Source organism: Meleagris gallopavo, chromosome 6 (genome assembly GCF_905368555.1).
Source record: "Meleagris gallopavo chromosome 6, MGAL_WU_HG_1.1, whole genome shotgun sequence".
Taxonomy (NCBI): Eukaryota; Metazoa; Chordata; class Aves; order Galliformes; family Phasianidae; genus Meleagris; species Meleagris gallopavo.
The window spans coordinates 19817830-19839137 of NC_139409.1; the positions used below are offsets into that span (position 1 = coordinate 19817830).

At 39.4% G+C, this 21308-nt stretch overlaps 1 protein-coding gene across 3 annotated transcripts in view; it reads left to right on the forward strand.

Annotated features, from left to right (window-relative positions):
* RSU1 (Ras suppressor protein 1) overlaps window positions 1–21308 on the forward strand; it is a 97581-nt gene that overhangs the window by 4547 nt on the left and 71726 nt on the right. For all 3 annotated transcript variants that reach the window (XR_014884224.1, XM_085227338.1, XM_085227337.1), the window contains exons 3-5: window positions 3800–3850; window positions 16876–16996; window positions 21175–21293. Coding sequence is in view for 2 of the 3 variants with exons in the window: in XM_085227338.1 (XP_085083464.1) it covers window positions 3800–3850; window positions 16876–16996; window positions 21175–21293 (291 nt within the window). In the remaining variant the exon portion in view is untranslated. The remainder of the gene's footprint in view (window positions 1–3799; window positions 3851–16875; window positions 16997–21174; window positions 21294–21308) is intronic.

Below are 21308 nucleotides of genomic sequence, written 5' to 3' on the forward strand. Positions count from 1 at the left end.
GAAGGCTGAGCTGTCAGCTGGTTTGTCAGAGGAGGCCTCGCGATCACTGGGAGGGCTGGAGCACCTCCTGTGAGGACAGGCTGGGGGAACTGGGCTTGTTCAGCCTGGAGAAGAGAAGGCTCCAGGGAGACCTTATTGTGGCCTTCCAGTACCCAAACTGCTAAGAGGAAAGCTGGAGAAGGACACTATTAAGGAGTGTAGTGATAGCTCAAGGAGTGATGGCTTTCAACTAGAATAGAAGAGATGTAGGTAAGGTGTTAGGAGGGAATTCTTTACTCGGAGGTCAGAGGGGCACTGGCAGTGCTGCCCAGAGCTGTGGGTGCCCCATCTGTGGAGCACTCAAAGCTGGGTTGGATGGGCTCTGGGCAGCCTGAGCTGGTGAGGGGCAGCCCTGCCTGCGGCACGGGGTGGAACCAGAGGGATTTTAAGGTCTCTTCTAATGCAAACCATTTCATTTGAGATTTGAAATGTCCCTTGGTCTCGGTGTTCTGTAATTTGGTGCATCAAACTACCACAAAGATCAGGTGAAACAATTTTAAACTTTAAAATATTCTCTTACTATTCCGATATGCAAAACAAATGTTGTACCAGTGGTTAAAACACTTGTGTGCTATTTGTGCACCCCTATATGAGTAGCTTTAATGAGTGTCTTCTCTTGTGGAAATGTTTGAGTTCTGCTTGTTTGGTTTGTTGTTGTTTTTGTTGTTAATTTAATATTCTGGAATAAATAGATTACATTTGTTTACAAAACACTTAGATATTGACCGGTGGAGATAAAGAGAATCAGATTATGTCCTGTAAAGTGAATTATCTCATTAAGCAAGTGGGGTGCCTTTTGCCTGGCTCAGACATTTTTTTGTGGGAATCTAAGCAGAGTTGTTCTTAGAGCAAGGAACGGTCCCTGATCTGTAATTTACTTTCCTTGAAGTGATAGGTGTGGAGGAGCTATGAATTATTTTGCCCAAATAACTCAGTACATCTGCTGCTCTGTAGTCTCGTTGTTGGGGAAAGGAATATTGGATGAAATGCTATTTACTTGAAGTGTTAATTTGTTCTTGTTATCATTCCATCTGTGAGCTATTCATATTTTATACAAAGCACATGCTTACGTGGTAGGAATTAATATGCCTAGAATTTTTGTTCGCTCCTAGAATAACCACAGTGTAGAGAATAGAATGTCAGGCTGCTTGCAGGTTGTGTTGTGCGCTGCTGCAGGGCTCATTCTATGGGAACTTCCTGCAGCGGGAGTGGCAGTGTCCTATCTTGGTCCAGCAAGAACTCTGGAGTCTTCCTGTTATGGTGTTTTTGGTTTGTTTGTTTGTTTTTTCCTTTTTTTAGAGAAAAGTAAGCCAAGATTTGCCATCCAGATATGTTGTGTAGAGCTAACTGGCAGTGTGTGGAAGCAGCCCTTGATACTGGGATGAGAAGAGCTTAAATTCTCTTCCCCCACTCACTCTGTTTTGATGCAGTTGTGGGCTTGGGACCATCACAGGAGTTTGTAGTTACCAGGTGAATAAATTGCTCAGGCAGCAATGAGCTGGTAGCAGCTTTGGACCTTCTTGTTGTCTGGACATGGCTGCCATGCTGCTGCAGGTAGTCCAGTGCACGTGTCCCTAAAGATTTTTTCCCCTTCATGGGATGTAGGCATATTTATGGTCGAAGATACAATAGGATTCTTTGTCAAGCCTCAGGATTGACTGAGACGCTGGGGCTTTTCAGGCAAGGTGTGCAGGTTTGGCTGAATCTGAACAGTAAGGTCCAGATTGAGAAGTCTCTGATAGATTGAAATCCTTGAAGTCCTTGATGTTGGGACTTTGTTCTATTCTGTACTAGTGACATGTTAGGAAGAAAATGCTTATGAAAACTGACATGGTTGAGGAAGACAGAGGTGTGACAAATGGGAGAGAGCAGCAAGTAGTGCCTGCATGCTTGTGCTGTTAGCAGTATGTGTGCCTTGAAGAGTTAGTTAGCAGTCTTAGCTTTAAAATAGGAATATGCACAGAACTTCTTAAGATGCATCAATTCAGGAGTTTAATGCTCAGAAGATGTGGATCTGCACACTGAGAACTTAATTGACCCTTTACATGCACATTCACTTTCAATGGGTAAAAATAATGTAGTGGCAGACATGGAACATCAAATGCATTAGCATGTATTAGTGCAGGGTCTGTCACAGTTCTCTGTTTATAAACACTTCCTTTCTTACTGCTTTGTTCCTTAGTTCAGTCTTCAGCAGCTTTGAGCAGAGGCTTGCTTGTTTTCTGCTGAATGCAGCACTGAATGGAGTTCAGAGACTTTATCCTTCAGTGGCCTGTATGCAGTGACCTCTCCTCTTTAGCTGGTTTCTTGCACCAATTAAAAGCTATACTAATTATTTGTATTTTGAGTATTGAATTATTGAATTTTGTGTACATGGACGGGAAATTCCAGACCCTTCTTTAAGCCCATTTGAATTGTTCTGATCTGTGTGCTTAAAGTATGCTCTGCTTAAGAGTTTCAGCTGGCAAACTTGGCTGTGTCTGGCCATAACGTTAACGAGCTATCATTCATTGAAGTCACACTCTCCTCATAGAAGAGGCGGCTTATGGAGAAGAGTTAAGAGAAGTGTATGGTACTGGTGCCTAAATTTGAGCCTTTCCTTGAGGACTTGGGGTTGGTCTAAGCTGCTATTAAAAGACATGTCATGGGGACTGGTGATTTTAAGTGCAGAGTTCAGAGAGAGATGTGTGAAATACACTGCTGTGCGTAAGGGGCTTGATAGTAGGAACTGAGAATATCAAGTCTGCATCTGAAGGATGTGGAGCTTATAACAGGCTTCCCTACATTTGGTTCTGATCTTTGAGACTGCTGTACCCTTCTGCCCTCCTTCTCCTAGTGAGCTGTTGCAGCAGCACTCGTGCTTGCTCTTTAAGAGAAGTTTGGGGTGGGTGCACTGCTTCTTCCTTTCTGCTCCCGGCCTTTCCTTCCTCCCCAGCCTGCAGCTGCAGGGAGAACTGTGGCAAACCATTTTGATTTTTCTCTGAACTTTCTGTTCTGTTTCTGCCTTTGGGTGACTGCATTTGTTCTGCTGTCAGATTACCTCTGCCTGTGTTATGAGTTTAAGGGTTGGCTGAAGCAGCACAAAGCACATTGCTGGGAAGTGTTTCCTTTACTGTTACAGTGGTCCTCTCATACTTGCAAAGTAGGAAGTATGTGTTAGCATGACCAGTTCTCATACATACTTATTAAGATTCCTTGGTTCCATCAGCAGCTGTATCGCTTCTAGGGCTGTTCTGGAGAGACAGCACTACAAGTAAAGGTGTAAGTGAGGTTTGTCTAGTTCAATAAAGTATGTAAAACTGCTTCATGGGTGAAAGGCTGTCAATATAGCTGTTGCTGCTTGGGACTTGAAGATAATGAATAGGGAAGATGGGGAGATGTGATGTGTGTCATGTTGCTGTTTGGGTGAATGTTAATCTATCAGTTCTTTCTTGGGTAGGACTTAAAAGACAGGAATGAAAAAGGTGTTCCTGTACACATCCCATAGGAGTGTGTGTGGAGTCAGGCTTTTTCAGGGAAGCAGGGTGCTGCTTGTGCTAACAGTGCTTCGTGCAGAAACAGACAGAAGTAAAGGAATGGAGAAGGGGCTCAATGCATCCCTAAGTCATGAGCCTGTCTTGGTTTTTGTATTCATGCATATGAACTGGAATTACTTAACTGGTGACAGTAACTCATGGGGTTTTTTTTAGCTGAGATGAATGCAAGCTTTCAGTTGCCATGTCTGTTCATAAACTAATTTTTTTTCTCTCTTCATTTACAGTTACCTTGTCTCACATCACACAGCTGGTTTTGAGTCACAACAAGCTTACAAGTAAGTATTTTACTTCTTACTTCATTGCAGCTGCAGAGCAATATTTAAAAGCTGCTGCTACTAGTTTATTTTTTATAGAGTGAGTGTCACTACTTAGAGGGTGGTCTTGGTGAAACACTTAAAGGAAAAAACATTGAGGGTATAATCTTGCAGTGATATTCAACATTTCTTTCTGACTTCAAAACAAATTTTCCACATACTAGAGTCAAGTTAGTCAACTTGTCATGCTACTGCCAGATAGTCAAAAATCCATTCTCTATCTTTAGAATTTTTTTGCACTGTAGCGAAAAAAAAAATACAGTTTGCTTTTTAGGAGATGGATAATTCCTTTGACTGGAGCAAGTGAAAACTACAACTCAGCTACATTACATCTATAATTAAGTGTATGTGATGAAGGCCAACTGAATGTGTGCTCTGGGCATGAAAGTCAACCCGTCTTATTGTCAACAGCAACAAATCTTTTGAGTGTAAACTGTCTCTTGATTGTATTGCAGTACATCATCTTCAGTTATTACCCTCTGGATACTACTTCCCCTAGCCTCAGTTGAGGTGTTGGTGGAGATCATATCATGAAAACAAACTCTCTCTTGTGAGGCAAAATAAATTATTTCTCTGTAAGAGAAAGCTTCAGGCTTATCTGTCTGTGTTTTTTCCAAACGTTGCTACTTGGCTTTTGAAAGACAAGCAGTGAGTTTCGTCTAGTCCCTGTTATGCTGTGTCTTGTAAAGAGAAGAAAAGTCCTGGTTTTGTTGATGTTCTGTTTGTCCTTCTCTGTTCTCAGCGTGTGTCAGTGGATTTCTGTCTCACTCTTCTCTTTTTTGAAACTGTTTTGAAACTTTTTAATTTTTTAAGAGTGTGGAAATGGAGAGGAGAGTGGAACTACCCAAGTGGGCTTGTATTGGAGAGCAGACTGGGCAGTTGCTGTAGCTCACACCAGGCTATCCCCAGAAAAAGCATTACAGATTGAGAGTAGGGTGGAGGAAAAAAAAAAAAAGCAATCAAAACTATCAAATTCTCAGCAATTTGCTGCATGAACTGTAAGATAGTATGTGTGCAGGGGAAATGCTAAGTCACGGCCTGTTATTGAGCACCTGGTAGGAAGGCGGGGCCAAGCCAGGAGAGCTCAGGTGCATGCAGTACCCCTGAGTGATAGAAGTGGTGCAGCTGGGATCCACCCCTTCCCAGACCTCATTTAAGAGTTGGCTGTGGAGGCAAAGGTATCTTGCTGGAGATCCCTGTGTACCTGAGGCCTTGTAAGGGTAAGCAGATTTTTTTTCTTTCTGTGTCCGTGGCTGTTGTATTTGAGCAAGTCCTCGTGTGCTGCAGCCTAGGACCTTGCTACTCTGCTGTCATTGCTGTGCTATCTCGTTACAATCTGTTATTTAAAACGTATATATTAATATGGAAATCTTGTTTAAGGATTTGAGTGTTCGAAGAGGATTAAGCGTGAAGAAAGTGAAAACAACATTCTTAGATTCTACCATGTGAACACCGATTCTCTAGATGTTGATTAGTGGATATTAATGAGCAGCTTAAATGATCGCACAAAGTAGTGTGAAATATTGTAGGAATATGGGCAATATTTGAGCACCAATGAGAAATATGAAGTAAGTATTCCAGACTCTGTTCTCCTAGCTGTATAGTGTCCTCTGGACTTTGATTTATTTATGGATTTGACCAGCGATTTCCTGCTACCTAACTTGCAGATGACAAGTGATGAGGAAATTTCTGGGCAATGTCAGGAAAAGAAAATGTTAAGCACTGTTATTAAACACGCAGATCTACTTCTAGTTCACAAGATCAGAAAGTTGCAAGTAGCTAGAAACTGAAAAATGTTTTGGGAAAACAATATTATAACCTTTGGCTGTGAATCATCTCTTATCAGCCTCCAATGGAGCTTGGGCCACCAAGTCTGGGGCTTTTGTGTTCCCTCAGGTCACTGTATGGAGGTGCATGTCTCTGAACTCAAGCTGTGTAAAGTTAGGCAGGTAGCTGTGCTCAGTTCAGCCGCTTCAGTTCTGCAGCTTTTAGAGGGTGGGCACCTTGAGACAGGATTTTGTTCTGGTCTATCTAAAACCTGTGTGAGAGAAGTCAGATGACTCATCTGAAGTTGGGTTAAGTGAATTACACCTAGTGCTGCTGGGCAGAAATTGGTTCTCATCTGCTGTCTGCTCTGATGTCTTCTGAATGAGCACTGCCTGGCACAGGGATAAAATGAGTTGTGTTATTCTTGGTAAATATGACTATTCTTTCCCTTTTTTTAATTTAACTCTAAAACTTCTGAATGCTAATAAACTTCTGAGGACTTGATTGTCTCTTCCATATGACACCTTACGAATCTTAAATGTACTTGATGAGTGAGTTCAGCTGAATGCACAGCTGGTTGGGCTTATAGCAGTTAACTGTAATTCTGAGGAAGAGAAGGCAGGCTGAAACTCCTGCAGTAAGACTTCAGTCAGGGTAAACTTGCATGTCTGAGAATTGAGCCAGGAGAGAGTGACATCCCTCAGCTTAAGTGCCAAAACTGCAAGCTATGTAACTAACTTATATCCTAGTTAGAAATCTTGGCTGAAGACCTGACTGAAGATATGTTAGTAAGAGGCGTCCAAGAAGAATGCTTTCAGGTTTTTTTTCATTCAAGAAAAAGCCAAACTAGACCACTGTTTTGGAATTAGTTTTGATTTTCAAAATACTGGTTTAAGGGCTGCCATATTCTACAACTGCATTATGTTAAATCTCAGTTTTTTTTTCAAATTTCTTCTTTGTTCTAAAGTAACCCTTAGACCAGCAGGCTGCAAGAAAATATCTGTTCTCTCAACCTAGGGGTACTGTCCACCTATCTATGTTTGGGTTTATTTCAGGGGATGGTAAAACCACTTTTCCTGAGAAGTAACTCACTGTGTCTGAAACTTCCTATTTTGCAGAATGATATAGACACTTAAATAGGCAGCACACATTTTAAAAAGGCTAAATTTGAAGTTCATGTTTTCATATTTGACACTGTTGACCTAATCTTTTAAGCTACGTAATTAATTGTCTTAGCAGATTGCTCTTAAAATGTCTAGGAAGCAGGTGGCACTGACACTTGACATGCTACACTAAGGTCATATTAGCATCTTCTACTAGTTTTCTGCCATTTAAATGAGTGTTCTGCTTGCTGTTTTTTCTGCTGTTTAGAGTAAATATGTCTATCTGGAAGAATAAATATATGTAAAAATTGAATATGTATGTTTTATGTAACCGCATTTCATATTTTTGCCAGCAAACTATTAAAAGTAAGTAAAGTTTCATTAGCAAGTATGAGAATTATCCTATTAAGTCCATCATGTGTGTTTTTCTTAGTAATATTTTTAGTATGCCATTCATACTGCTGGTGCTTTTGCATTTATCTGTCTGTAAATTACTTTGTATTTGAAGTACTCAAATCCACATGGATTTTTCTGGAGGTTATAAGCCTTGGATTTTTGCCACCTGTTTGGTGCTGTGCTTATGGGGGAGCCTTGAACTGGCTGCTTTTGTTCCAGGTAACCTATGAAAGAGTAAAATTCATGCTTCTGCTGCTTCATGAGAACTTTTTTTTTTTTTTTTTTTTGGCAGAACAGCTTCAAAATTAGAAGCAAAATTGTAAGGGAAGCCAAGTAGTGTTTCTGCAGTTGTGTTGGACCGATTGCTGTATAAGTGAAATATTCCATTTTGAGGTCTCCTGCAATGAACCAGTTGAAAGCAGAGGGGAAAAGCAAGTACTTTTTTTTTTTTTTTTTTTAAACTTAGACATATGGACCACTGTACCCATATGCTATAGTAGACTTTTTTGTTCTATCATCTACTGGTTTCTAAAGCCAAGCCATCTATCCACTGTATAGATGGAAAAACTGAGAAGCAAAATTAAAGACAGTCATGTTCAGGTACTAGTCTGCGTTGATTGTCTGGTCTGACTAGGCATCTCCTGAACCCACTGGCTAACATTAAAATAAAATGGAATAAAAATCCTGAAAGTGTTATTCACATCTGTGGAAACTGGGGGCTGAACAACAGCCTTTCAGTGTGATGGATTAATTTGTTAAATGTGACGAAGTAGTCACAGAATCTGGAAATAAAGTTTGAGTAACTTTGCTCATAGGGTTAAATTTTTTTTAAAAGACTGGATGTAGTGGATTGCTGTCTCTGGGGCATGGAAAGGTGATTGTGCAGTAGGGAGCTGAAGTCAGCAGGACAGATTAGACTTCACTGGTTGTTCTCTTTATGCCAGTGGGAGTGTAAACAAGAAATAAAGCAATGAAGAAACTTCCTTTTTTAAAGGAAACTTCTCAGACTGCATAGGTACTCTGGCTTAGGTGCTACCTGAGTTTGTTTTTTCTTGCAGAGCACTGTCTGTGAACTACTTAAGCATTAAGTATGAAATGGTACTGAAACTTCTAGACTTCAGACAGCTAGCCCAGTGTGAAGAACTGCCTGGTTACTTAGCGTATACAAAATTTCACATCATGGTATAGTCACATTTATTATCCCTAATTGGAATGCTGGTTAAGGTAAACTGTACTGCATCATGAATGGGAAGTGTGCTTGAAGTGCTTTCAGAAGCTCAGGGTAACTACAGTCCAAGCCAGCAGGGCACAGAAAAACATGCCTAGGAAGTGGAGTGGGATGTTAAAAGATTATTTTAGCCCTGACAGAATGAGGGGTGCTGGCTGTCAGTACATGTACTGCTATTAGGCTGTAGGCCAACATGATGTGGTTTATTTTCACTTATTTTAGGGATATGCTCTAAGTTGTTTTTTTTTTTTGGTAGTAACTAACAATTATTTGACCTTCCTACATAATAGATTAATTGATATTGTGGTCATTTGGAGAATCCATTCAAAGGTTCTAGCATTTTTATTGTTACCTAGATATATACTTGGAGCCTGTGAGTATCTGCTCAGTGGAAATACCAGTAATATATGGTTTGTCCATTAGAGGTCACTGTTTAAGCATCTTTAAGCTTCTTACTTTCCTGAAAAAAGCTTCTGCCCTGCTATCAATTTAGTCTGACTCACAGGTAGCACTGACCAGTAGCTCAGGTTTGCTCTTTTCCTCAGTCTCCTTAACCTCAGACGATCCTGTGCTTCCCAGCTTTACCATATACTTCTGCTGCATTTAAACATCCTCAGAAGTTGCCAGCTATTCACAGCTTTCTCCTGACTATTTTCTATCCTTTTGCACTCTGATCCTTTGCCCAGTATTATCAAGTGACCAAATTATGAAATACTGCTAACAACTTTTTTGCCTCAGAAACCTCCTGTGCATGTATTTACCTGATGTCACATTCGCCGTCCTACTGTCCCTTTCTTCTGAGCTGCTGTCTGCTATCATTCTTTGCAATTTCCTGACCACTGCTTCTTTCTTGGTACTCAAGTGTAACGCTTAACTCCTAGTCATTTCCTTTTTGTGAGATAGTCCATTAGCTTTTTGCTGCTGGTTTCCATTTCCATACCTGAATTTTGTTCCTGAATCAACTTTCTGATCCTGCCAGAACAGCTTTATCTCATTAATTGTGTTCCTTAGACAACCTCATAGTTACCTGTTACCATCCTTGTGCATTTTCCCTTCCAGCAGAACTTGTAGGGTTTTCTTGCTGCTCATACTGCTTATTGTTGCTTTGCTCTACCATCTCTTTCTAAATTGCTATCAGCACAAAGCTTGTCTGTTCATTGCTATTAACCCTCTTGACTGTGTCCTTGATCTAATTTAAACTGCTGCTGAATTCCCTTTCTGTCACTTGTACAGTAGGCTGTTTCTTGTAGAAGTTAGCCTTCTGGCTGTGCTGTGTGCCCAGGTGTGTTGGAGGTAGTGTAGAGGCAGGTACCAACTGCACATCTCTCAGCACTGAAATGCTCCAACTGTTTTGTTCTCCAGACTGCTGAAATGTGCTGTGAAGTCTCTCAAATGCCCGTGTACTCTTTGTCACTTCTTCCACTGCTCACTTTTGAGACAGTGCCACGCTGTTGTGCTAACATGATGCACTCCAAATGCAAGTGTGTTATTAGTGTAGAGGAAGCAAGGCAGTGTCCAAAGCACAATGTTTCTGCCTGATACAGTGGGCTCTCAGCCCTGTTTAGGAATATGCTTGAAGTTAATCTGCCTCTCGTCCCAGTTGTAGATGCAGTTTGGATATACCTCCTATTTCTGGGACGAAGATCTCTGAAGGGAAATGTCTTTAGGAATGTGGTGCACAGGAGGAGATGAGAAGGAAGGCAAAGGAGATCCCTGTGCATATGCTGAACTGCATTTGTGACATCTGAGTTCCGCTCAAATGTTTAAATTAAATACCTTGTTAGCTTTTTGCTTTCCCCTGAAAAAAAGCCTTGGTTTAGAGAAAGTACAGATGGCAGAGTAATTCAGCTTTAAATAATAGAAGCTTGGGTTTTTAAGTGGCTTTGGGGAATGAAGCAGAGTTTATGAAGGATTATTGTTCTGTAATGTTCTGTGGGAGTGCCTCATGAAATGTTCCCAGTTTTAGCATAAATAGTTAAATTTTGTGATGTATGGAAATGGCTTTGCATCCTGAGTTAGCTTACATACTAAATGCAGCCCTGGGCAAATATTGTTTACCCCTGGCATAACTCTTCTGAAACTGTTGCGCGTTCCACTCTTTAAATGCACCTGCAAATATATTAGCTCATTTTTCGTAAGTCTCAGTGTTTTTTGATGTTTCAGTACAGCTTCTTTGTCTTATCTCCCCTGGTAGCTTAAAATGCCAATAATGGCTTCTACCATCAATATTTCTCCATGTGTTTGTACAAGTTGTGATGTAAAATTGTTAGAGATCTTTTGGTCAAAATAAGCTATTTTGAAATTGCCATCTTCAAAGCTAGTGAATTTGGCACAGGTGAACTGATTTCATTGAAGAGCTTAATTTTGTACCATCCTAAAGAATCTGCTATCTAAGAAGTTGAATAGGTTTTTTGTTGTTGTTGTTGATAATACTGAAGGAGGGAGGTGTGGAGAGGTAGTCTGGATTGAGGGGAAACTGGATGTAGTTTTATACACTTGTCTTATGTTCTTTCTTAGCTCTTCCTTGCTCTTAGCGTGTAAGTATGATCTGACCTGTAACAAGGTGATGCAGCCTGTATTTGTTTTTGCATGCAGCAGAGCATTTTGTCTGAACTGCTCATGAGACAACTGCTAAAAGCTGGAATGCCATGGTCCTCTGGAGTACTTGCATGTCAAACTAATTCAAAAAAGTTTTGCTAATCTTACTTTCTTCAAGATAACGTGTAGAAATGAGGGGGCATAGTTAAATCCACGCTTTCATACACGTGCACATGCAGCTTATAGTATCCCTTAGTGCTATAAAATCAGCTAGCAAAAATCAGGTTTTGTGGCTTTACTTCTTTACTGATAGATGACTTGTTTTCAATTTAGCAATCCCTTCCTAACCTCCCTCCCTGGCTTTGAGTATTTTTCTCAAAGCTTTTAAGTGAATAATAAGCATTATTTTCTGACAAGAATGTAGTGGTTTTGCTAGATGTGACTTATTTCCCAGTGTCTTTCTAGCCTTTCTTGTGCTCACAGCACTTCTCCTTTGTCTCTGCCTTCTAAATTAAAACCATTTATTGATAAATTGCTTTGTTAGCTCAGTAGCACATACTCATAAGTGTGTTTTCATAACTGCAGTGCTTCTGTGGCTAATTACAAAAAAGAAGTGTGCTGGTTTCTGGGAAAACTGAAGATTAAAGAGACCAGTCCATTTTTAATGTTTTCAGTGTGTGGAAGGTTGGTATCTGTCTTTGGAGGAGTGTGGAAGAAGGGCAAAAGAGGAAAACTTGAACTACATGATGTGTAAATTAAGTACTGAGTGTTTCACTTGGGATGAGGATTCTCTTCGGTTAACTGCCAAGTATGATATCAGCATGCCCATGAATATTTAAAATGAAAACTGTTGTGTTCTCCCTCTGTTAATTCCCCTTTCATTTTGGTGAAGCTGATTGCTTCTCTCGGTATAACAGAACTCTTGTTAAATTAATCTAAACCTGACTCCAGCTCTATGAGTACAGTTGCACTGGATGCACAGAATGCATTATATATTTCGTATTTGAAATTCTTCCTCCCCCGTGAAATGTGAGTAACATTTCATGTGGCTGTGACCTTTACTCTAAGGGATCCTTACTCATGCAAAGTTCCTGTTGAGCCAACTGGATTAGCAACAGTCTACAGAACTGGGTTTATTTTGCTGTGGCCCAAAGGTTTCCTTGTAGGTTTAAGCAGATTCTTGCTTTTTGGCAAGAAAATGCTGCTTGAGATCTACACCAGACTATGGCACTCCCAAAGTTCTGCACTGCGTTCTCTTTACTCTCTATTACTCTTGACCTGCTTATAAATGGAACAGTTTAATGAGAAACTGGCATGGACTCAGTACTGCTTGTCAGAAAAGAGATTTATATTTTAATAGCTCTTCTGGATAAATATTCCCTTAGAACCTTTAAAGGTTCTACTTAATGTCATGTTCCTAGGTGCTGCCTAATTAGTTCATTAACTGGAGAAGCAGTCTGGAAAAAAGAGTTTCTGCAGCTTGAAGTTTCTAAGATGATAGCGTCAAAGAAAACAATCTTAAGTAATTAAAATCCTTATTTCAGTTGATGTCTGGTTCAAAACCCGTTGGATTAAATGGGAGGTTTTTGTAACCTTTGAATAACATTTATTGAAGAGATTACTTGGTTCACAGTTTTATGAATAGGCAGGTGTTATAGATGCTGCTTTTCCAAGCAGCTGTGGGAAAATGTTTATTTTGAACATTCAGTGTTGAGATATAAATGAATTGAAATGTTTCTATCATGTACTCCACTCCTGAAGGTTTGTATTTTCACTAACTCATTTCCTTCCTCCAACTGGTAGTTTATCAACAGTATGAGCTGTTTTCTTTCACAAGGTAGAAGTGAAATATAAATTTTGATCAGTTTTCTAATACAGTTCTCAGAAATGTTTGAATTAATGTCAATACATACTAAATGCAAAAAGAAACAAAAAAAAAGCAGAAAAACAGGCTATGCTTCATCTCATAGATGAAAAGCAAAGGGAGACTTAATCTTGCAAACACCTGAGTTTGTTTACATGTAAAATCATGAGGTATCTTTTTTCTTTTTTTTTTTTTTTTTTTAACTGTTATCCAGTGCTCTGTAGAATGATCCGGGAGATCTTTGCAGAAATTGAGACTTACCAGAAAACTGGCTCATTTTCAGCTGTGAAGGGCTCTGCCACCGCAGAGGAATTGTATGGAAACTGAGGTCAAAGACTAGAGAACCTCTCAAAGACTAGAGACTCTCCCTGCTTTACTGGAAAGGGTTACATCTGAGATAAATTTTACTCCAGGGTACTTTAACTGATATAAATGTTCCTAGCACAATAGCTGGCTCAGCTAAAGGATCGATCTAACCCAGTATTTATTCTCCAACAGAGGGCAACATCAGACTTTCAAGTAAGTAGTCTTGTGATGGCTCCTGGCTCACTGTGTGGAGAGAACTGAGATCTGGGTCCAGGGCACTTAGATGTGGAGCGTTAGAGGTTCTGAACAGTGGTGTTTAATCTTCCATGTGAATATTTTGGAACTCATAGCAGTACTACTGAACAGCTGCTCTTACATAGGAATAAAGTTGTGCTTTGAGTGAAAGGCTGCCCTTAAGAGCTATTTTCATTCTTGAAGAATTGTCACTAATGTCACGGTGAAAAAAAGCCTGTTTGTTTTTAAACCCTTTGAAGTATAACAAGTTGCCAATACTTATTTGCAGGAGCATGAAGAAAGATCTCTTGCTGCTTCAGGTGTAGCTTGTAGACTCTTTGCCTCTCAGCCAAGCTCTTGAAATCAAGATGAATCTATAGCTGTTACAGTGAATCTCGGTATGCAATTCCCAGTGTTGAACAAGGGGAAGGAAGCTTTGTCTGGTCTTGCAATGTGAAGCTTAACATGAATGGGGTTTTGTGATGTGACTGAAGCTTCACTGGAGAATGCAAAGCATTGGGCTGCCAACTTTTACTAGCATTTGCTGGGGAGGAGTTTAGTTGTTAATGGCATTGGGCAGCAGATGGTCTTAGAGGAGTTGCTAAGACTGCGGATCTTACTGTAAATATGTGGGTGAATGGAACCAGGATGCTGACAGTTCATTCTCACAGCTCATCATGAGAAGGTGACTCGAGTGGAATTCAGAATTGCCAGAACTTGAATCTCTTGGTATTTGGCAGTCTGCTGTAAATCTGTGAAGAACTCTGCAACTTAGCGGTGTGTTGATAGTAAGGATATTTAGTCGTGCAAAGCTGAGATGAAGGAACATGATGCCTCATCAACTTTTCTTGAGTGTTGCTCATCTCTTGACATGACAGTACTGAATCTGTGTGGTTTAGTTATGAGAGCAACGCTGGAGTTAATTTCAGTCTTCTGCTTCTTAGAATCCTTAGAGCATTCCTTAGTATACAAAATGAATCTAAATTGTTGAATCAGAAAATAAGCCATGACAGAAAAAAGGTCCTTTCTCCCCTGACACAAATCTCAAGCAACCTCTCTGTTTTCCCTCTCGCAAAGTACCTCTACCCCCTCCACCCAATTAAAAAACATATCTACAGATGTGGATGAGGGCTTTATTTTGATTTAAAAGGCTGGCACAAAGTATTGCATCCAAATCCTTTGCTAAAATTATGGTCTTTTCCATAACCTGCTTAGCCATGCAGTTTTTAGTATAGCTTGAAGGAAATAATAAGAAGTGTAATACAGTAGTATCCTAAGAGTGATTCACAACAGTATGTGGGAATTATACGGATATATTGGATACCTAGCAGCCACTGGGCAAGGGTACAGCTGCTATTGTTCACAAGGGACACTTACTCACACCCATATCCTGACAAAAGGAAACCAAATTAAAAATCTCTGATAAACTAGCCACTGGATGTTAAGTTTTCCCCTGTGTTTGCAAGTGGGATGAGTGGATATAATTTGAAACTCCTTGGTGTGTAACCCATTTAAACTGGTTCCTCCAGTACAAGTGCAGACTTCATGAACAAATCTTGGGAAGCCATTTTCTTCCTGTCTCAGTATCTAGGCGTTGTCTTTTCACAGGTAGTTTCATGTGGTGCTTTTACTGGTTCTTCTATTTTCTATTACTTCTATTTTTGAGGGCTGTTCACCTTCTTTCTTGAAATGATTCCTCCTCTACACAATCCCATAGCCTACATCGGAAATGAGAGGCAAGCTCAAATTATTCATAAGGGGGAAACAAACTATTTTGAACAGGTATTTGAAGAGACAAATCTACTAAATCAGCATCATTAGTTCGAAGTGATCCATAACTCTGCCAGGCCACTGTGAGGGTACTTGTCCCTGTGTTTGTAACGATAGCGCTGACCTTGATGCAAAACATGCTTTTAGTTGACTTTTGAGATCATTTTAATTCATTGAGTGTTTTGTGATGGTTTTCAGCCTGATTAGTTGAAATGCAGAACTGACTTGCCACCAGTGAAGTTAGGTTTGGTAAAGCTCGTCTGCTGAATGTGAAGTGGTGGTTTCAGTGTTCCTGCAGCCTAGCTCTGTATTACATTTAGCATAACTTGTGTTAGACTGAACTGATTTCTTTAGGATAGTATAATCTTTTGTGCTGTCAAAAAAGTGAAAGTTGTTACTAATTATATCAACGGTATAACTGAATGAGAACTGCACTTGATCTCTGAATTGCTTAGGCTTTGTGACTAAACTTAAAACCTGTATTTGCTAATGCTTCTGTTCCCTAATCTTGCATGAATGTAGCATCTCTTTGAAAAGAGCAGAAACATGGTTTGCCAGTCCATTATGTCTCATCAAAGTCAAATTATAAAGTCTAATTTCTGAAAGGAAAACATTTTAATAGTGGTAATTACTGTTCTGGTGAAATATTGAGGCTGGAAGCAGCTGAACTATGTCAATTAAAATCCTTAGTTAACTTCTGTTAGGGAATAATTTAAAACAATGGTGGCAGTACATTACCCTTGCCTTTCTGAAGATGCTCAATTCTTGCCATTGCTGAGTTATGGATACACATGGACCAGTTGAAATATACCACAAAGGGAAGGCTTTTAAATATTAAGATTTGTCTTAATGACTTAATAAAAAGTATGTTAAAAATCTCCTGTGATGAATATGACCCTCCATAGTAATATTTATGTAGTATAATTAAAATGTTTGTTAGGGAATCCCATTATTGTGAACAGTGTAATTACACTTATAATCTACTAAATGTGACGTGCTATAATGGTCTGCTTTGTAAACATTATTGATTCCATTTTAAGACTGAGGTTGTCTCATGCCACCAAATAAATGCAAATAATGGCCTCATAAAATATTCCAATTATTTAAATGTGTGTTCTATGGGATCCTGCTGCAGTTTAAATTAAGACTGAGCCAAGGTGAATATTGAACACCAGTGCAAGCTTCAGTGCAGGCTGTCTGTCAGCCTCCTTTTATGTAAACTTTAGTTAAAGGGGGAGAAGATGCAAATCTGAAGAGTGTTTTAACCTCATCTCCCTTACTGTTCAGATTTCTAAATTACCAGGTATTGATTTGTGTGCAATTGAATGTAACCATGTATGTGTATTGATCAGATACTCGCTCATTGGGGGTAGTCAATAACTGGTCTGGCTAAACAGTTCCTCTTTTAGGGCTGAAGTTAAATTTCTGTAATCGCTGTTGAATATTCACAGATAGGAACTTGGGTTTGAGATTGTTTGAGCAATCAGCAGGTCTGTGAGAGAGTTTGTTGTGCTTGCTTCTCTGTTGTGGCTTTCCTGTAAGGTACTCTGGCAAATGAGAATAGCTGTAATTTTCTGAAGAGTACCAAGTGATTTGTATCAGTAAGGAGAGCTGGTGCTACGTAGGAAGCTTCTTTAATACAGGCATTGCTTTTATTGCAGGTAGCTCTTAGCAGTAGAAACAACATCTATACAAACAACAAAAGACAAGTGCTAGAGGAGCCTGTAGTCTGTGTAGCTTGCCCTAACTGCAGTCTCTTACTATGAAAACTTTCTCACAGCTGTGCCAGCAAACATCGCAGACCTGAGAAACATAGAAGTGCTCAACTTTTTCAACAACCAGATTGAGGAGCTGCCTACACAGATTAGCAGCCTTCAGAAGCTCAAACACCTGAATCTTGGGTGCGTATCTTAATGCTAAAACTTGCTGTAATGGAGATGCTGTCAAAGGCTATCACAACTGAGGTTAAATCTTCTTATTTTTGCTATTTAAGTTTCTTTTTGAAAATGTGATGAGAACTTGAATGTAACCATGTATGCAACTCTTGACTATCTTGTTGAGATTGCTTAGCTAGTGTTCTGGATAATCAGATACCTAAGAGTGATCAAGCATTTACTCTGATATACTGATAACTATTTAAGGGCAAAAAGCAACTTTATTCATCTAATGCTGAAGTCAGACCCAACAAGTAATGTATTTTACTTTCTTAACAGTTGTCACTTAATTCTGTGGCAAGAGCCAGCCTTGATTTTTATGCTCTGCTTTGTAAAAAGCAACAAATGTTAAATTTTGTATGTTAATTTGGGACTTTAATTCCAAAGACACAAATTTGTGATTAAAGAAACTTCAGTTTTAATTAAATCTGTAGAGGCAGCTGTGAGTCCTTATTGAATATGGTATGCATTTAATTCAATGAGATGATACTGGCTGAATTAGCATAAGAGAAACTCCTGTTAAGTGTTCAGGTACCATGTTCAAGTAGAGTTGGTGACACTCCATAATAACTGCAGTAGCAGAAGACTTTCTTGGATTACTAAAATGAACCTGAAATGAACTTTCTTGAAACTAATTGGACGCATTAAAATATAGCTACTTAGGAAAGCCTTGGTAAGGAGAAGCTTTAATTTTGTAGACTTCTCATGGAAAGAATGTTTGTATTATAGATTCAGCTTTTGGAAACCATAATTTAACTGAGTTTGTTTTACTATTTGAAATATCTAATAACTTTGACTAGGCTCTAAGTATCCAGCTTTAGGTATTTTGTAAAGTGCAGATAATCAAATTGCTTCCTGAACTGTTGGCATGCAAAGAAATGTTTTCAAAATGATGTGTCTTGTCCAGTCTTTATTTGATCGTTTTAGACCTCTAGTGGGCCCTGATAGCTGTCTGAACTTGGAAATGATCATGAATTAATATTTGCTCTGAGAATCGGAACTTTGTGCAACTTGGGATTTGGCCATTTTAGAATGGCATATAGAAGTGCTGCCTTACATGGAGGGGGGAAGAATTTGAGTTCTTTCTGTGAATTACAGAAGTGACAAGTGTTAGTGTAATTCAAATATGGGTCTTCAACACTTCCTTTTTTTTTTCCTCCATTAATGCCTTTTGCAAGTCCTTTTGGGATTAAGAACAGGAGACATTTGGGAACAATTTGTTACTTAACAACTGCTGGTTTAGGTCTGGAACTGCAACATCTACAACTGTAGAATCATAAAGTATTCTGAGTTGGAAGGAACGTGCAAGAATTTTGTAATTTAAATGGTCTTTCTCGAGGTCTGCCATCTTCCAAGCTCAGGATTTACAGCCTGGAGTATAGTTCTGCAAAATGGGTTTCAGAAATGCTTGGAATCAATTTAAGGACCAACTGTCCTGCTCTACTAGTTTGGGTGGGTGGGTAGGAACCCTCTTGTCACCTGCTGAGCACGTGCGTACACACAAGGCATCAAAACAGCCTGCTACAAAAGAGGGATAGCTTGAGTAAGAATATTTCTGGGAGGATTTCAGTGCAAAAGGGTCAAGAGGTATGGTAGGAAGTGGAAGGTGTACTGCTACACTAAAAATGAAATGGGAGATTTTGTTTACATAGTCTTTGGCAGGGCCTTTCAGCTAATTCTCTTTCCATTCCAGAGAATAGGTCTTATTCTGTCTGTTACAAACAGGAGACTCTTTCTCTTCCTGTTCTTTGCCTACAAAAGGGAAGACCATTGGACTGTCTTCTCCTTTTACTACTGAAAAAGCAGCTGATTTTAGTCTTATTTAATAAAAACTGTTTCTAAAGCAATGACAAATCTCCAGGAGTAACAGTGGAGATTGTTCTTCTGTATCTTAAGCAGCTACCACTTCAGCAGTAATATGAAGTGCAGTGCCATGTAGGACAAGAGTCTGTTTTCCCAATTACCACCCGCTATACGGTAAGGCATCCTACTAGCATGAATATGCAATTAGTATGGGCAGGGTTCTTCACAGGAGATCCATGATGGGAATATTAGGATTTTAATTCTGCAGAATTCTTCTGGGACTAAGTCCTTTACAAATGTTTGACTCTCGCTACCTGATCCTTTTTAATTACGTTAATGAGTCTGTTAAATTGGGGTCTAGCTGATTTGCTAATGGTAAAGTCAGCTGTATCTCTTCTACACATCACATATCAAATGGAGTCTGTCTTGTGTACTATAAATGGTTTATTAAATCTGGGTTTGTTAACAGCATGTGGAACTTTCTTAAGTAACATTTCTTAATATTCATCTCATGATTTTAAGTACTGCTGTGCTCAGTGAGAATGTACTTTTCTACATGTGCAGACAAATGAGTGAGATGATTCCAATCAACTAAAACAGTGCCAAAAGTGAAGGCACAGATATATCCTCAATCCATATTTGGGCCATCTGCATTAGGGACTTGAAAGGCATGGGCTCAGCGCTGCAGACCTGTTTACTGAAATTAAAAAAAATAGCATAAGGTACATATGTATTCAGTGGTTAAAAGCTTTTATAGAAGCCCGAAGAAATAATTTTCTATTTTTCTTTTATTTTTTTAAACAGCTTAATGTAGTGGTCCTCAAGTTACTGTATTTATGACAGTGACTATACAAACTATTCCAGAGCATGCTTGGTCTGCCACTGTTCCTGCTGTTGCTACCATTCTGAACATACACGCCTAGCCCTGTAGCTATCTTCTGAAACCTGGGTGTCTTTATTTTCAGCTCCATGTCCCCAGGCGTAGAACAAGTAGACTGATTAACAGTCCTTATGATGTCTTTCATAGTATTTGTCAGAAAATACGATGAAGTGTTCAACAAGCACTGCATGGAGGAGGGAAGGCCTTGGAGATTAGTGTCAAGATCTTCATTGGGTGCTAGAATCTGTCAATACTTTGACCTGAGTTTTCTTAGTTCTTAGTGCTTTGTTACACTTAATACGTTCATATAACATCTCCTGCTGACTTCAGATGTGGCTGTTGCTATTTATCTCTTCTTGTCAGAAGGAGAGTTAAATTAAGTATATGTTTAAAGATAATATGGAAAGTCATGTTTGTTTCCTCAAATCACGTAAAAACAAATTCCTATTCCTTAAAATAACTACATGTAATCTTACACGCTGTTCCTGAAGATGTCTATCTTCTCTGTTCTGTTTCAAACCCTGGTGACAAATGAAGCAAGATCCAACTTTGTATCCGGTGTGCATGCCCTGAAGACAATATAAATAACAAACTGGTATTTAAGTGGTAATCAGCCAGAGCTCTACTTTATCTACAGTGTTTGAATATCGTCTCCAGCTGCTTGCCTTCCTTTGTCATTGCAGCCACTCTAGATGTTACCTGAGTCCTTTAATTCCAGCCATTTGAGTTTAGATGGAAGTTATTGTCTTCCATAGCCTGTCTGCTCCAGGTTATCAGACGAATCTTTTCATTCTGTCAGGTTTCCCCTTATGTTTATGGCTGTTGCCAATGGGAACTGCTATCCTGAACCCTATAAGACTGGTTGAATGAGCTGTATTTAGACTTAAGCCTTATCAATCAGTGGGGGCAACTTCTTTTTGCATTGTGCTCCCTGTGCACCTGTAGTGAAAGCATAAATGTGATGATCTTAAGAACAGCAGCTTCCAATGGGTGTAAAAGCCGTAGAGCTGAAGTATTCCTCTTTGTGTCTGGTACTGTGGTGAAGAAATACCCGATGTGGGGGGTAGCAGATGGTCAAGATGCTGTGAGGTACAAAATGGTGATACATGGTTTAGTTAGCTGAGAAGACAGCTCACCTGTCAAGGACCAATTCTCCATGGCACACTGCTCAAGCTGAGCACAGCACTCCTTTCCCTTTTGCTCCCTTTTTCAGGTGTGGCTCTTTGATCAGCATAGCAGGCTGCCTATATAGTGAAGATAGAAATTTTGGAAATACTTATCAAAATGAGAACTTAGAAAAGTCTGCATCACAGAAGAGTGGTATCGTATAGCAAACAAAACAAAAGAAAAATGAAGTCTGATGTAGGTTAGATTTCTTAGAAATGAAAATGTTGTTCGTTATCCCTGCCAGATGAAAAGCATACTGATGTCATGTTTTGTTTTTTTTTTCTCTCACGTACAGCATGAACAGATTAAATACCTTGCCAAGGGGGTTTGGATCTTTACCAGCACTGGAGGTTCTTGACTTGACTTACAACAACTTAAATGAAAATTCTCTACCTGGAAACTTCTTCTATCTGAGTAAGGAACTTTTTA